At 60.0% G+C, this 16,295-nt stretch overlaps 1 protein-coding gene across 2 annotated transcripts in view; it reads left to right on the forward strand.

Moving 5' to 3' along the window:
- KCNQ1 (potassium voltage-gated channel subfamily Q member 1) overlaps nt 1-16,295 on the forward strand; it is a 405,949-nt gene that overhangs the window by 119,132 nt on the left and 270,522 nt on the right. For both annotated transcript variants that reach the window (XM_054438695.2, XM_054438696.2), the window contains exons 3-6: nt 6,306-6,432; nt 7,003-7,081; nt 7,694-7,790; nt 8,527-8,667. In XM_054438695.2, coding sequence (XP_054294670.1) covers nt 6,306-6,432; nt 7,003-7,081; nt 7,694-7,790; nt 8,527-8,667 — 444 coding nt within the window. The remainder of the gene's footprint in view (nt 1-6,305; nt 6,433-7,002; nt 7,082-7,693; nt 7,791-8,526; nt 8,668-16,295) is intronic.

The following is a 16,295-nucleotide window of genomic DNA, read 5'->3' on the forward strand; positions in this document are numbered from 1 at the left end:
CTGAGGTCAGGAGTTTGAGATCAGCCTGGCCAACATGGTGAAACCTTGTCTCTACTAATAATATAAAAAGATTAGCCAGGTGTGGTGGTGTGTGCCTCTAATCCCAGCTACTCAGGAGGCTGAGGCAGGAGAATCACTTGAACCCGGGAGGCAGAGGTTGCAGTGAGCTGAGACGGAGCCACTGCATTCCTGCCTGGGCAACAGAGCAAGACTCTATCTCAAAATAAAATAAAACAGAAATATGTTTTACCATCTTAACCCTTTTTAAGATCACGGTTCATTGTGACCATCGCCGCCATCCAGCTCCAGAGCTTTTTTCATCTGCAAAACTGATGAAAGTCTGTCCCCATTAAACACTCACTCCCTACTCCCCCTTCCCCAGCCCCTGGCACCCACCATCTACTTTCTACCTCTGTGAATCTGACGACTGTAGCAACCTCAGGTGAGTGGAAGCAGATAGTATTTGTCCTTGTGTAACTGGCTCATTTCACTGAGAGTAATGTCTTCAAGGTTCCTCCATGTTACAGCCTGTGTGAGAAATTTTTTTTAAGGCCAAATCCTATTGCATGGTATGGAGGAACCACATCTTCTGTCTCCGTCGGCGCACTGAGGGACACTGGGCTGGTTCCACTTTTTGGCTGTTGTGAATGGTGCTGCTGTGGACATGGGTGTGTGTGGATCTCCTTTAAAGAGACCGGGGACAGACTCCAAAGTGGAATTGCTGGGTCATACAGTGATTCTATTTTTTTTCTGGCATGTTATTTAAATAGACTATTTGTTAGAGCAGTTTTAGGTTCACAGCAAAATCGAGTGGCTGGTCATTTCACGTTTTAAAGGAGCTGCAGCATTCTGCATCCCCCAGCAGCGCACAAGGTCCCAACTTCTCCGGATCCTTGGGAGCACTTGTCGCTCTGTTTGGGGTGGTAGCCACCCTAATGGATGAGAGGTGGCATCTCGTTGTGGTCTTGATTTGCATTTCCTTGATGATTAGTGACACTGGGCATCCCTCCGTGTGCCTGTTGGCCATCTGTGTATCTTCTTCACAGAAATGACTGTCCAAGCCCTTTGCCTATTTTTTAAAAACTGAGTTGTTAGGAACTTTGGTTTTTTAAATAATTTTAAAGCACACAAATAATACACCTGAGAGCCAACTTATAACATGCCCCAGGATGGACATGGATTCACACTCATGGTAGAACAGAGCTGGGGATGTGGTGTGGGATGGCTGGCTTGTGGCCAGGGGAAAGACCTGTGGCCTATCTTGTTTTGGGGGGCAGGGACCCAGAAACCCGTTGCTTTCAGGCCTTGCTAGAAAAGCACACAGTTGAACGAGTGGATCCGATGTGGAGGGCAGTGGCATCAGCCAAGGTTCCGAGGTGTTTCTTCCCACTTCACATGTCTTTTCTGTTGTTTCTGCGAAGGTGTCTCAGGGAGGGGCAGAACCCACGGGGTATGGCTTTCTGACCCTGAGCGTCCTTGTCCCAGGCCCCTCACTGGGTCTGGAGGAAGGAGGGTGCTGTGGTCCTGGTGGCTCTTGTGCCTGCCCCCAGCTTGGGGCCATCTGACACCCACACCCTCCCTCCAGGCCAGACCCAGCTCTCCAGCTTCCCGGCTGCCCACTAGATGACCACCAAAGCAGGGCAGCTGGTGGTGCTGACGACTCTGTGAGGCCCAGGCCTGTCTTCCCCACCAAGGCAGGGCGGCTGGTGGTGCTGACGGCTCTGTGAGGCCCAGGCCTGTCTTCCCCACCTCACCCCACAGGGCTGAGACACCTCCCTGTCCCCTGGCAGGGCTGGAGGCTCTGGAGTCTCTCTTGGTTACCCTCTCTCTCCCAGGGCCGCTTTTGCAGCCTGGTGTCCTTATCTCATGTCTGGGTCCCGTTTGCCAAGGGTCCTCCAGCCTTTGGCCTGCACCCACTCGTCCGGCAGTAACAGGGCCACTTCCAGAACCACCACCATGCCCAGGTCATGTCTGTGCATGAGAGTGGTCAGCCCTCCATGGAGGCCTGGCCTCACCTGCCAGTGTCCTCTCCCACACCTGAGGACACCTGTACATTGTCCCAGGGTGGGGCTCTCTCTGCCATGGACGTCAGCCTTCCCTCCCCTAAGCTGCGGGTGACCTGACCTAGCTGAGCCTGGCTTTCCTCCTCTGTAAAATGCGAACAGAGGCCACCACCCCCATTATGTGGGTCTGTGTTTGTTCTGTGCACGTCTCGGTGCCCAGCTCTGAGGCCCTTTTGTCCACGAAGCCATCCGCAGCCAGGAGGCGGCCTTGCTTTAGTCTGAAGGAGAGTGACCAGGGTAGGAGGGGCCTCTTTGTCCCTTTGGTCTGTTTGTGGTCTCAGTGGAGACCAAGGACGGCTCTTCTTCTCGTATCTATGGGGCAGAGCTCAGGGCCGCACTCCATCAGCGTCCCGGGCCATTGCATCCTTGACCCCGGGGGGCTTGCAGGCGCCACATAGATCTTGTGAGAGGCGCTATGTGGGGCTGGACGATCCTGGGTGCCCCTCAGAGAAGGCCCTGGGGCTGGCCTTGTTATCAGTGGGGGAGTCAGGAAGTACCCCTGGTTCTGCACGTGTAGTGGATGGGGCTCTCAGAGGGGCTGGGGGTGGTGGGGGTGCTGAGCTGGCCTGAGAAGGGTGGGGTAACCTAGGGGGTGGAGTGGGGGAGGGAGAGAGCACTCCAGACACAGGGTCCTGAGGAGGCAGGGGCGCCCCAGGGAATAGGGGGCACCTGGGGCCCATGGGAGGCTCTGGGGGAGACTGGGGCTGTGAACCCCCGGGAAGGAGGCCTCAGGGACAGCCCTAGACTCTGACCCTCAGTGTGGATGGCAGGAGCTATGGCAGTTGCTTGAGCAAGGCGGGCAAGGGAGAAGTACCAAATGCGTGCAGGTTCTGGGGAGGAGCTTGAGGCCCCTTTAGTTCACCTTTGGAACTTAGGACCAAGTCTGCAAATACAGATGAACCCAGGGTTAGGAGGGCGGCTAGGGCATCACCCACCTGGGGTCTGGACTGCTAGAGCCAGGGGGAGGCGGGCCTGCCGTTCTGTGAGCCTGCTTTAGACTGGGGATGTGGTCCTGTGAATCAGGGGTGGGCCATGGCATGGCGTGGGGGACCAGCCCTCCTCCCTGTCCCCAGCTGAGTGTGAGCTCCCTGGGGTCTTGCTGTGGCCTTGGCCCTGGGTGTTGTCCCGCACAGCCCAGGAGAGCGTTTGAGGCTGATGGTGGTGGAGATAGTTTTATCTCTGAGCAAACATTCCATCTTGCTGTTTCCAGCCTAGAGATGGTGAAGGGACTTTTCCTTGGCTCTTTCCTGGCCTGCTACCAGCCCCAGCCTAATTAACCTGACAAGCGGGGCCTCCCCAGCCACGGAGCCTTGCGCTGCCTTCCCACATCCAGCTGGATTTGGGGATCAGTGTTGTTTTTAATTGTTCCTACCACCTTGTCCCACAGGCAGGAGTCCTGCCATCTTAGAAGGCCAGCCCCTAAACACGTTCCCTGAGTGTTAGGTCCAGACAACTTTAGAAAGACATGCAGCTGTCCACAGCAATCCCTAATAGTTACTTATCTACTTCAAGGTATAACGTAAGACACACCTATCATTTCAGACCTGCCTAGGACATGCCTGGAGAAGGTATTTAAGTAATTTTTAAAGTGCATCAAAACAAGGTCAGGCACGGTGGCTCACGCTTATAATCCCAGCACTTTGGGAGGCCGAGGCGGGCAGATCACCTGAGGTCAGGAGTTTGAGACCAGCCTGGCCAACATGGCAAAACCCCATCTCTACTAAAAAAATACAAAAAATTAGCCAGGTGTGGTGGCATGTGCCTGTAATCCCAGCTACTCAGGAGGCTGAGGCAGGAGAATTGCTTGAACCCGGGAGGCAGAGGTTGCAGTGAGCCGAGATCATGCCACTGCACTCCAGCCTGGGCGACAGAGTGAGACTCTGTCTCAAAAATAAATAAACAAATAAAGTGCATCAAAACAAGAAAGACCCTGCTAAAGGCCAGTCTGCTGGGTGGTGGATGGGTCAGCAGAGCTGGGCTGGGAGCCGCTATGCCTCCCCACCAAGGCCACCAGCAGTCGGGTGAGCCGGCCTCTGTGCCGTCACGGGCACCCTGTCTCAACTCCAGGGACTTGGAGCTCCGTGTTTCCGTGGCCTTTTTCACGATGACCAAACAAAGGCAGGCGTTATGGTGTCCAGGCCCAGTCTCCCTAAAGGGCAGGTTCTCAGAAGCAAAGACCAACGAGACAGAGCTCCTGTTACCAGAGAGCTCTAGGCCGGCTCGTTGGAATAGTCATTTATTTGTTCCTTCGTTCGTTCATTCAGCATGTCCATGTTGAGCACTGACTGGAGCAGGTCCTGTTCTGGGGCCTGGGAAATGGGGGTGGATAAGACCAATGTAGCCTCTTCTCTAAGGAGCTCAGCCGGACCTCAGCCTAGAGCCCTGGTCCCCAGGAGCTGAGGACAGAGGTGGGACCCACACCCCCAATGAGGCCACAGAGCCTGCAGGTGTCCACACCTTTTGTTTTTTGTTTTTTGTTCTTTGAGATGGAGTCTCGCTCTGTCACCCAGGCTGTAGCACAATGGTGTGATCTCGGCTCACTGCAACCTCTGCCTCTCGAGTTCAAGTGATTCTCCTGCCTCAGCCTCCTGAGTAGCTGGGATTACAGGGCGCGCGCTACCACGCCAGGCTAATTTTTGTATTTTTAGTGGAGACGGGGTTTTACCATGTTGATCAGGCTGGTCTTGAACTCCTGACCTCGTGATCTGTCTGCCTCGGCCTCCCAGAGTGCTGGGATTACAGGCGTGAGCCCCGGCGTCTGGCCCACACTCTTTCTTTACCTTACACCCCCGCCATCTCCCGTATACACCCGACCACACGCACCCCCACACCCCTGAAGGATTTGACGTCATGAGCCAAAAACATTTTTGCAAAAGGAAAGCAACTAAGCTCCCAGCATGTCTCCCCTTATCCATTGGGCTTGTCCCAAACACATGCCAGATGGTGTAAGTATCATTCCATCCTAATTAATAACATTTGGGAGCCAGCGATGGCAGTGTCCAGCTGACCGCTCATAGTGGACTCCCTGGTGGGGCATGGCATGGGAGCGAGACCAGCCACTGTCACCCAGTGGGAGCAGAAGTCCCCTTCAGGGCCCGGCTTCTGAGGGAGGACAGGCAGGAGTGCGCCAGAAGTGAGCCTGAGATGCCGTATGCCTGTGGCTTTGTAGCTTTGTGTGGCTAGCGCCTCTCACACGTGGGGGCTGGTTTCATCTTCCAGCCCCACACACCTTCCCCAAGGGCCTCCTGTACACCCCAGCTGCCTGGGCGCTGGGCTCCAGCCTGCAGGTGGCCGCCGCGCTTTAAGTGTCACAACGGGCTGCACTTCACATGAAAGCTGCATTTTGGCAATAAGTCCCCACCAAGCCCACTGAGCCTGGCCCTGCTGAATCCACACTCTCCAGCGGAGGAAACTGAGGCCCAGCTTCCCACTTCTGTGCCTAGGGGGGCGGGATCCAGCTCCGAGGGTCTTCTTCCCACTCCTCCAGGAACCTCCGCCCTCTGGTGTCGGTGGAGTTGAGGAGGTGTTGGGGTGCGGAGGGGCCAGGTGACTCCCTGTAAGGGCAAAGTGATCCAGAGGCTGCCCCTACCCCAGGTACACCAGGCTCGAAGGCCAGCTCTGAGGCTTTCCGGCTGGATCTGGTGGGAAAGCGCTTGTCACGGAGGGCACCCGGGGTTCCTTGCGTGGGACCCCCTCTGGCCCAGGCTGGGGTTCCTGGCGTGGGACTTTCTCTGACCCAGGCTGGGGTTCCTGGCGTGGGACCCCCTCTGACCTAGGCTGGGGTTCCTGGCGTCGGACCCCCTCTGGCCAAGTCTGGGGTTCCTGGTGTGGGGCCTCTTCTGGCCCAGGCTGGGATTCCTGGCGTGGGGCCTCCTCTGACCCAGGCTGGGTTTCCTGGTGTGGGACCCCCTCTGACCTAGACTGGGGTTCCTGGCATCGGACCCCCTCTGGCCAAGGCTGGGGTTCCTGGTGTGGGGCCTCATCTGGCCTGGGTGGGCCTGGCCTGAAAGCGGCAGCCTCACCTGGGCTCCACTGCCTGTGGACGTGAGCTGAAGATGCTCAGCCCTCCAGGGCCTCTGTGCACAGGCATCACCATCCCCAGCAGGCCAGGACCTGGGCCTGCCGTTCTCAGGGTGTCCTTCAGTGGAGGCTCCAGCATGGCTGGGTTCAAACAGGTTGCAGGGTCTGAAGCCACTCAAGGCCGAGCCTGCCTGCACTGAGCGCCCCACTCTGTCCCTGCAGGAGATCGTGCTGGTGGTGTTCTTTGGGACAGAGTACGTGGTCCGCCTCTGGTCCGCTGGCTGCCGCAGCAAGTACGTGGGCCTCTGGGGGCGGCTGCGCTTTGCCCGGAAGCCCATTTCCATCATCGGTGAGTCATGCCTGCCCTGTGGAGGTCACGCCCAGGTTTCCAGACCAGGAAGGACCCCCACCTCATGACCCCTACCAGATGGAGTCCCCTAAGGACTGGGGAACCCCAAGGCCAGCAGGGGGTGACTGCCCAGGACCCAGCACAGGAGGATTGGGAGCCCTCAGCAGCCTCTGCACTAAGACGCTGATCATGGTGTTGGGGGTGGGGGGTTGGTCCCTCACAGATTCCCGTAAGCCTTGCAGCCCAGCATAGCTTCACGGTGGGCCAGTCGCCCTTGGCGGCCTGAGAACCATGGTCCAGGCCTAAGGCCCTGCCCTTTCTGGCCACTTGCAGAGCTCAGCACAGGGCCCAGCCTGGGCTAGGGGCTCTGCATGGCCAGGACAGAGGTTGGATCTCTCAGTTTAGACGCTGCCTGCCTCCCTATCCGAGGTGTCTCCATGTCTCCGGTCATCAGGGCCTGACCAGCCTAACCGGCAAGCCCTTTCCTCAGGTGAAAGCAGGGTGTATGCTCTTCCCCGGGGCCCTGGCTATGGTGGTCACGACAAGCTCCCCCTCTCCTGCACTCCACAGACCTCATCGTGGTCGTGGCCTCCATGGTCGTCCTCTGCGTGGGCTCCAAGGGGCAGGTGTTTGCCACGTCAGCCATCAGGTGCGTCTGTGCCACAAGCTCTCCCTGCCATGCCGCCCCGCCCCGAGCACCCCTCCTGAGCCGTGGGTGGTCTCACGCCGCATCCACCTTGCTCTGATGCAAGGTGCCCTGGTGCCCACTGTCCCCGGGGGCACTGAGCCATGTGCTGGGATGGGTGGAGCAGGGTGGGTGCAGGCAAGTGTGGAGGGCACGGCTCAGACCCAAGATGCCTCAGGCAGCCCTAGGCTCTGGCCCAGAGCCAGCACCTCTGAGCTTCCAGGACTTGGGTAGTAACCTGACCATCTGGGCACACAGCCTGCCCATCTGCAAACTGGGGTGACCCAAGGGGCTCCCCCAGAAGGCAGTCTGGGGACTGAGGGAATCTGGAGGTGCCTGGCCAACCCCCAGCTCAGCCCTGTGTGAGCAGATTCAGAGCAGGCTCTGGGGGGGCTGCGCCTGGGAGGGAGATTCCAAGGCCCCTGTTGGGATGGACGTATACCCAGCCTCCCCACCCAGAGTGGACGCCCGGCAGGGGCAGGGGCAGGAACATCCATGCTATCGGCCAGCCCTAGGCCCGGCGTGAACAGCTGAGCTCAGCCTGGCTCCCTCAGCCCCACACCGTCTCCTTCCCAGGGGCATCCGCTTCCTGCAGATCCTGAGGATGCTACACGTCGACCGCCAGGGAGGCACCTGGAGGCTCCTGGGCTCCGTGGTCTTCATCCACCGCCAGGTGGGTGGCCCGGGTTAGGGGTGTGGGGCTCAGGTTGGGGGCAGGACGGAGGGAGCAGAGCAGCCCACACTAGGACAGCTTGAGATGCACTGAGGCCCTGGGGGCCGGTGGGTGCCCGGGCGCAAGGGTACCTGAATGGGGCCCAGGATCTCAGAGCAAGCCCAAGCTTGAGCCCAGCCTGGATGCTCCACCCCAGCCTGGTGCCGGTGACCCTGGCCTGCCAGGCTGATGATGTGCTCACCTTCCTCTGAGCTGGGGGCAAATGAAGACAGAAAGTCAGAAATGAAAAACCCAGGCAAATCAAGAACCCGGTCACGGCGGGGCCACCAGACCCTTTCCCGAGGGCTGCACCCAGACGGGCTCAGGCTGCACCGGCCCCTGGCTCTGTGGGGTGAGGGGACACTTCCTCTCCGTGAGGATCTCCTGGGTCCTGGTCCATTCTTGGTTCTGTCACGTGGCAGGAAAGAGAGCTGGGCAATCAGTGGAGCCCGTGCCGGCCCAGACGGTGGGCCTAGGGCGACCCCAGGGCTGAGCCTCATTCTGGGGGTAACCCCCACCCGCCACTTACCGGAGTTGTGAGGAGTGGGTTATATTGAAGCCGGCCCTGTGCATGTGAACCGCGCTGGAGTGGCGTAGGATGCCCAGTGATCTCTGGGACTCGCTGCCTTAGGCGTCTGCACAGGAGGCTCCCAGCCTGCGGTTCCTGGAGCCCGACACCATCTGTTTTCTCGCCTAGGAGCTGATAACCACCCTGTACATCGGCTTCCTGGGCCTCATCTTCTCCTCGTACTTTGTGTACCTGGCTGAGAAGGACGCAGTGAATGAGTCAGGCCGTGTGGAGTTCGGCAGCTACGCAGATGCGCTGTGGTGGGGTGTGGTAAGTCAGGGGCTGCTCGGGCTGAGGAGTGGGCAGGACATCAGGGCACTGGTGTCTCGAGACTTCGGGCCTTGGCGGGGGCTTCTCACCTGCACGTTCACAGGCCTCTGTCCACAAACCTGCACTTGGAGCCGCTGGCACGGGTCCCCACGCTCAGTGTTGAGTTCTGAATGTCTCATCTTTGAACTTGAGATTTGAGAGGGAAATCGGAGGGGTCACTGGAGCGTGTGTTGGGGGCTTAGCAGTTTCGGCTCCCCATGGCTCTGCCTCCTGCCATCGTCCTAGGTTGCCCATTCCCTGCCTCCAACCTGGTCCTCACCTTGGCAGGGCCCCAGGAGAGCGGCGTCAGATGCATACCTCGCGTGTCTCTGAGGGTCCGCACAGGCCCTGTAAGTGCCCCTGTCCCCAAGGAGCCAGACATGAGACAGCAAACAGGAAAGACCATGACGGCTCAAGAGACCCCAGCAGAGATCAGAGAGCCCCCATGTTTCCAGTGGATGCTGGGCCTGCAAGTTCTGGAGCCGGGCCTGGGCAGTGGTGACATAGGTGCAGCTGGGCCTAGGGAAGCAGGGACCCGGCCTGTGGGCCCAGAGGCTGCCCCTGGCTGTGAAGGTGGGTTCCAGCCACCTAGAGCAGCCCAGAAGCCTTGGGGAAGCGGGTGTGCAGCAGGCGGATCCCACACCGGAACACCGAGCTACCCAAAGCTCGGAGAGGCTGCACAGGAGGGGCGGGACAGGGTGCTTTGGGCCGTGTCTGTGGGGGCTTCCTTGAGGGACTCAGGCCTGCACGTAGGAGAGGGAGATGTTCCGATGAGGATGCAGCTGCAGGAATCAGGGCGCGCCCTCCGAGCTGCAGGCTCCCCAAGTCCCGTGTCACTGGCATGTGGGCCCAGCAGCAGTTTCTCATGGCTTAGAAGACGCTGGCTGAGGCATTTTTAGGGGCAGGCCTAGCTTGCCAGTGTCCCTGTGGGAGCTGGTGGCTGCCTTCAAATCCTCCAGTGAAAGCTGGCGTTTATATACACGTGGAGCTCGAAGGCTGCTTCTAGGGGGAACACGTGGGTACCCCAAGGGGAGCAGCTGGCTGGAGGCCAGAGTGCAGGGAGGGAGTGACTCCATCCCATCTCCCCCTACAGCTGCAGGGCCGGGTGGGCCGTCCAGAGGCCACCAAGGCCCAGGGTGGCACCATCACACCTTGGGGAGTGGCCCTGGGTGGGGACCGAGAAGCCCAAGTGCAGAGGTGACGGGGTGCCCCCTACTCTGCCGCCACAAGCCTGCCCCCGCGTCTGCCCTTGTCTACTGACCTCCGGGCTCACTCAGTCCGATAGCAGGTCAGATGGGATCGTGGTAGCAACAGGGGCTGGGGGCTGGGGAGGAGGCCGTCGAAGCCCACACAGGGTGGGAGCCAAGGCCTGGGGGCCGCACAGGGGCTGGAGGTTGGGGCGGGCAGGGCAGCCATGGGAAACACATGGTGGTGGTGCCAGGACCCAGTCCGTCTGCCCTGAGTCTTCCTTCCAGAAGGGACCAGGCTTGCTGGCTCTCGGGCCCCCCCACCACCATCAGAGCATATCTGGGCGGGGTGAGAAGCCTCCCGGTGGCTCCCCAGGCAGGCACGTGTCCCTGCGATTGCTGTACCTCCTCCCTCCCCCCCACTGCCGCTTCCCCCGTGAGGCCAGACACTCAGCAGTGGCTCCTGACATAGGCCGAGTCAGCAGGTTTTCTGGAAGCTTCCAAAGTGCCGCACTGCTCAGGGATGGCAAGGGCATGCTGACACAGCTCCTGGGTTGGGGCAGGCCCCACTTTCGGCCTCTTCCCACCTTCCTGGGGGCCTGTGTCCCCGAAGGCCCCAGTGTGGCAGGCCTGAGCAGGTTTGGGCAGAAGGGCCCAGCCCCCCGGCGGGAGGCTGCCGGCAGTGAGTGTGGATGGGTAGGGCCTGCTCGGGGGATGGACTGTCCAGAGCCAGGAGAGTTCCCAGGAGGCTGGGGACAAGGTGGGCAGTGAGGAGCTGGCGGTGCGGCAGAAGCCAGTGGGTACTGGCCCCGGCACGGCTGATAAGCAGTGCCCAGCCTTCGCCGCTGCCCTGCCTGCCTTCCCGGCCGCCCACTGGAGCTGTGGGCAGCGGACGCTACTCCCCAGCCCCCCAGCCCGCGGCAGAGCGGCACTCCCACTCCCACACCTGTGCAAACATCCGCCCGCTGGCCGGGAACACGGCCCCTTTGTGCCCGGCTTGGCATCAGTGCCCCAGCCCGCACCGTCAGCTGCAGCCCGAGCCTCGGCCATCGCGCGCCCTGGCCTGGCCATTGTTCCCGCCGGGCCCTGCGCCCCTGATCGCCCTGGGCCCCCCGCCACCCAGGGCTGTGGGGCAAACAGCTCCCATTCAGCTGCCCTGCAGCTGTCCGGGGGGAGCGGCCCCTGAGGCCTGAGTTATGGGCTGTGTTCCTGGCGTTTCTCGGACAAACAGAACTTGAGAAACGCAAGAAGGGGCAGCAGCCCAGATGGGGGCTTTTAAGCCAGTTTTGCCAATTTGCAACTGCGCCCTGAGCAGTTGTTTTCTTTCAGCTCCTTTGTCCTGCTTCCTTCACCCCACCGGGGAGTGAAGTATGCCCTCGCCGGCCAGGCAGCCAGGCCTGCTCCACGTCCATCCGTCCGTCGGGGCTGCCACAGGCCCTTACTGGGTGGGAGCTGGCTTCCTGGAGTCCAGGCCATTCTGATCATCATGCTGCATCTGCCCCAGACCTTGCCTGGACTCTGTGGACTCCTCACCCCTCAGACACCCCGAGAGAGTGCTGGAGCTGCCACAACAAAGTCCGCGAACTGCCGGGCCTAGAGCAACAGAAACTCACGCGCTCTAGAGGCCAGAGCCCGAAGCGAGGTGTGCACAGGGCCTGTCCCTCCGAAGGCTCAGGGAGAACTTTCCTCTCCTCTCCCCGTGGCTGGAGACTCCAGGCGTGCCCGGTGTGCGGCCGCCTCATTCCGCTGTGTCAGGCTCTGTCTCTCATGAGGACACTTGCCGTTGGCTTTAGGGTCCACTCAGGTGATCCAGGAGGAGCTCATCTTGATTGAATCTTCAAAGAGCCTGTTTCCAAATATCGCATTCTGTGGGTCCGGGTGAATATGAATTAGGTGGACTTCCTAGGAAGGTCCCTCCCCTTGCCGGCCACCAGTTACCACAGCTGTCCAGTGAAGGTGCCGGCTCAGTGGTTGAGTGTCCCCTCCTGTCCCCTTCGCCGGGGTAGGGATACGCAACTTGGATGTGAGAACTCTCGGATCCCCTGAGTGTGGCGCCTGCCCTGGCTGCCGAGGCGTTTGGGGAGAATTTAAGACTTTTCTTTGCCCTTGGAACAAAATGCGTTTGTTTGTGTTAAAGTTTGAGTGGAGGGAGAAGCAGTTTTTGCAAACACGGGCTCCTCTGTTCAGCGCCTGGGGGTCTCTAAACACAGGAGGCTGCCGGCTCTGTTTGCCCCTCTGCATCTAAATTTAGAATTGAAAGTAAAAAAGCTGGAACCCCGTTCCCTACATTCAAGCCGCCTTTTGAAGTCAAGTCTGACTGCCTGCCGTTCACTCTCTCCTCACCTGGAGGCTCCGAAAATCCCTGCCTCCCTGACGACGCTGCACCCTGGCGGGGCAAGGCCAGAAGGGGCTGGGGGCTGGTGCAGGGGTGTGCGTGAGGGCAGCACTGCCCAGCGGGAGGGGTGGTGTCAGGAAGAGCTGGGGAAGCCAAGGCGCTGTGGGCTGAGGGGCGGCAGGACCTGGCCACCCACTGAGCACCTGGGTCAGGGTTCTTCCTCCTCCTGGAGTTCCATGCAAAGAGGAACGAGTTCAGCTGCCCTACTGAGTGGGCCTGGGGACAGAGGCAGAGTACGCACCTGCTGTATGCCTCAGTTTCTCCATCTGCACATGGGAGACAGCAGTCTGTCTCCCAGGGCCAATGCGGGGCCCGCTGCAAGGGCTGCTGAGGACTGTAATCCCAGAGGCTGCAATCGATCCCTCTGCTGTGGAGACTTTCCCTGGACCGAAAGGGCCTCCTGGTGAGGCTGGGTCTCCGTTTGTGGACTCACTGTTGAGGCGTGTGGTTTTCGGTCCTGCTCTGTGCCAGGCACCGGCAGGGGTTCGGGCAGCCCTGTCTTGCTCTCTCTGTCACAGTCAGGAGCGAGAAGCATGGTGTGAGCTGGGGCTGGCCTGTGGTGGTTCACAGGTGGCCATGGGAAGCACCACCGAGCTGTCCCTGCAGGACTGTCTCAGCCCAGGAGCAGGGAGGCCTCCCTGAGGAGGTGACATCTGAGCTGAGACCTCAAGACACAGTCACCTGGGCCACCTTCCGGCAGGGCTCTGAGGCTGGCTGTACCTCGGGGAAGATGCGGCCTGGGGCCTGGGTGCCACGGGGGTGTTGACGGTTTCACCACCAGCCCGTGTGTGGGGCTCCCGGCTTTGTGAGTGAGGAGAGGACTCCATGTGATGAGGAGGCCTGGCCCTCGTGAATTGGTGTTCGTTTATTTACTTTCTCCTGCTGAAAGGAAGCGGGTTTATTTTGGGGTGTGTGTCTGCTTTTGCTTTTACCCTGAGAGTTTGCCAGCCTGCTGGCTTGTTCCCCCACCCCCACCTGGTGGCGTCAGCCCCTTTATGGCTCTTCCTGAGAGCCAGGCCGGAGTCTCCAGGGCGGCCTCACGGGGGCCGGGCATCCCCTCGGAATGTGAGTGCCTGGCCTGTTAGAGCCCCAGGACCGCTGGCCCCACCCTTCTCTGTCCCAGAGACAGTCCTGCCCCCAACCCAGGGGCCTCCCTCTGTCCACAGCTCCCCCTTCCCCAGGCCACCCCCCAGGCCCCTCTCCTCCACCTTCGTTGGCCCTGCCCTCCGTAGTGTCACCCAGGTCAGTGGGGCCCTGTCCTGAGGAGTGCACGTCTCTGAGCCCTGCATGGGGGTAGTCCACCAGCTAGCAGAGGCCCAGAAGGCTCTAGACAGGCTCTAGACTGGGTCTCTAAGTCTGCAAGGGGCACCAAAGCACTTTACATATTCCATGAGTGAGTGACAGGCTGGCCACGTGCCAAGCCCTCACCCAGCAGGCAGCCTGTGAGAAGTGTGTTGTGATCATGCACCTTCCCAAGAGGGGGAAACTGAGGCACAGAACAGGCTGGGGCTTTGCCTGAGGCCAGACAGTCAGGGTGAGAACTGCCCCCCACACTCAGAGCCGCAGGACTGCCAGGCAAGGCGAGGGTGCCAGGTGGGGCCCAAGGCCCTCACAGGGCATTGTCCTACATCCCCTGGAACCACTGAGACAGGCATGGTGCCACGAGAGGGGACACCTGCCTGGACCTCTGTGCGCTCAGCCTACTGGGGGCACTGAGGCCGAGGGCCCAGCTCTGGGAGGTCCTGCATGGGCTTCCTTCCAGGTCCTGGAGAGGGGAGCAGGCCTGGGAGGGCGCCCTTGGCCCAGAGCCTCCATGAAGAGCCAGGGGCCTCCTCATGGCTGGGGCCCCAGCACAGCGCCTGGGAATGGCTGTGGCCGCATGGGATGTCCCGGAGCCCCTGCTGCCCTCCCTGGAGCTGTGGGGCTGAGCTTAGGTGCTGCACTCTCCTGACTCCATCCTTGGGTGCCTCCTCACGGGCAGGCTGGGCTCTTGAGGCTGGGCAAGGCCTGGGCCTGCAATGGCTGAAGCAGCCTCTTAGCCCATCTATGCCTTCGGGGCGGGGGGGCCACAGCGGGGAGCGTGGGTCCTGCAGGCCTTGGTCCAGCTGTCTGCCTGGCCACTTTCTAATGGGGAGCCCTCAGCACAGTGACTGCCCAGCCTCAGTTTCCTCCTCCATAGATGATCTTGACCTGAGGGTGCCAGCTGGGGTGTGACACCTCTGGGCTACCCCCTGCTCCCGCTCTTGACCACCCCTTCCTCTGGACAGACGACCACCACTTCTCCAGCCAGGACCACCCCTTCCTTCTGGGCAAATGACTACCACGTTTCCCGCCGGGGCCAGTGAGCTCTGGGAGCCAGGGCTTGGCATGCGGCTGGAGCTCAGGTTTCTGGGCCGGCTTCTGTCCTCCCCTCGAGGCCAGCCTTGAGGAGGCTACTTCCGAAAGGAGGGAATAGAATCCCAGTGTTTCTCAGGGTAGAACGTGGGGGGACTAGAAGGCTCCCCATACCTCCCGCCCCCCAGTGTTTCTCAGGGTGGAACGTGGGGGGACTAGAAGGCTCCCCATACCTCCCGCCCCCCAGTGTTTCTCAGGGTGGAACGTGGGGGGACTAGAAGGCTCCCCATACCTCCCGCCCCCCAGTGTTTCTCAGGGTGGAACATGGGGGGACTAGAAGGCTCCCCATACCTCCCGCCCCTTCACACGGGAGTGAAGGCACAGGCCAGCAGGAGGGTGGGGAAAACGCACTGACCAGTGGGGTATGCGTTCCCCGCTCGCCCCCACAGTTCCTGCCATGGGTGTGACTTTGCATGCCTCGTGTGGCTGGCACCCTGGCAAGGAGCTGTGGCCTGGGAGACAGACATGTGGATCTGCATTCCAGGTGGCGGGCCATCAGGGACTAATCCCCAGCATGGTGACCATAAAACAGCTCATTCCTGAGCTGCTTGTGTCTGAATGCAGGAAAAACAAACAGGTCTGCAGGGAGGGGCCGTTTCCTCGTTAACTTGAGGATGAGGGTCTGGGGCCGGGTCTGGGCAGACGGGCAGACCAGGCGAAGGTGGCGTCCTGGAGCTGCGTCCTGCTGTATGTGTGCTCTCCACAGTGGGCAGACACCCAGGGGCACTTCTGGGTCTGGCCTTTCTCTCCCACTCGGGGCACCACTGACCACCCAGCCAGCCAGCCAGCCAGCCAGCAGGAGCCCACGTGCACGCAGCTCAGCCCCAGGAGGTGACACCCCCACCCTCAGCGGCTCTCATCTGTTTGGGGACAGGTTTGGGAGGTGGTCTCGGGCGTCCTTACCTGAGCAGGTGGCCACCTCACCTGCTCACCTGACCCCAACTCCACTCTGACTTCCAGGCCAGCCCCACTCCATTCCACCTTCATCATGGAGTTTCTGTATTAGATTTTTAAATAAATCAAAATATGGTATTTTCATTTAAAAAGTAATGATTTTAAAATATATTAAAATAATTTAATGTCGTTATGAAAACGACGTTTAATATGCCAGCCCGTGCCATTTGTCTTGATGCCTGGGTTTGCCGGCGCCCCTTACACTTGGCACCCAAGACACAAGCTCACCGCTGGCCTCCCCCAACTGCTTGCCCTCCAGCCCCCCTCAGGCCAATTCCTGCCTCTCAGCCTATCTTGGGTTTGTCCCCGGCCTCCTCGGGAGGCAGCCGTGCCTAGGCCTCTTGGTCTCAGGGCCCCTTGGCGCCCCTGACGGAGAAGCCTGGTTCGTGGGCATTGTGCCATCAATATTTAATACAGTGGAGACATGTAAAAGCAATTCCATATTAATTTATTAAAATAATAGACCCATTACATTTTCATAAATAATGTTATGAGAAATTTCTATATTTTCCAAAACAAATATCAAAAGAAAAATATGCATTTTTGCAAATCTCCAGAAAGTCTGGCTCCCCAGAGGATGGGGATCCCCACGACTGCCCTGGGCCTATCTGTCATGAGTAACGTCCCACTGCTTATGCTTGGGTGGGAGCAGGAGTGCC

This window comes from Pongo pygmaeus, chromosome 9 (genome assembly GCF_028885625.2).
Source record: "Pongo pygmaeus isolate AG05252 chromosome 9, NHGRI_mPonPyg2-v2.0_pri, whole genome shotgun sequence".
NCBI classification, from domain to species: Eukaryota; Metazoa; Chordata; class Mammalia; order Primates; family Hominidae; genus Pongo; species Pongo pygmaeus.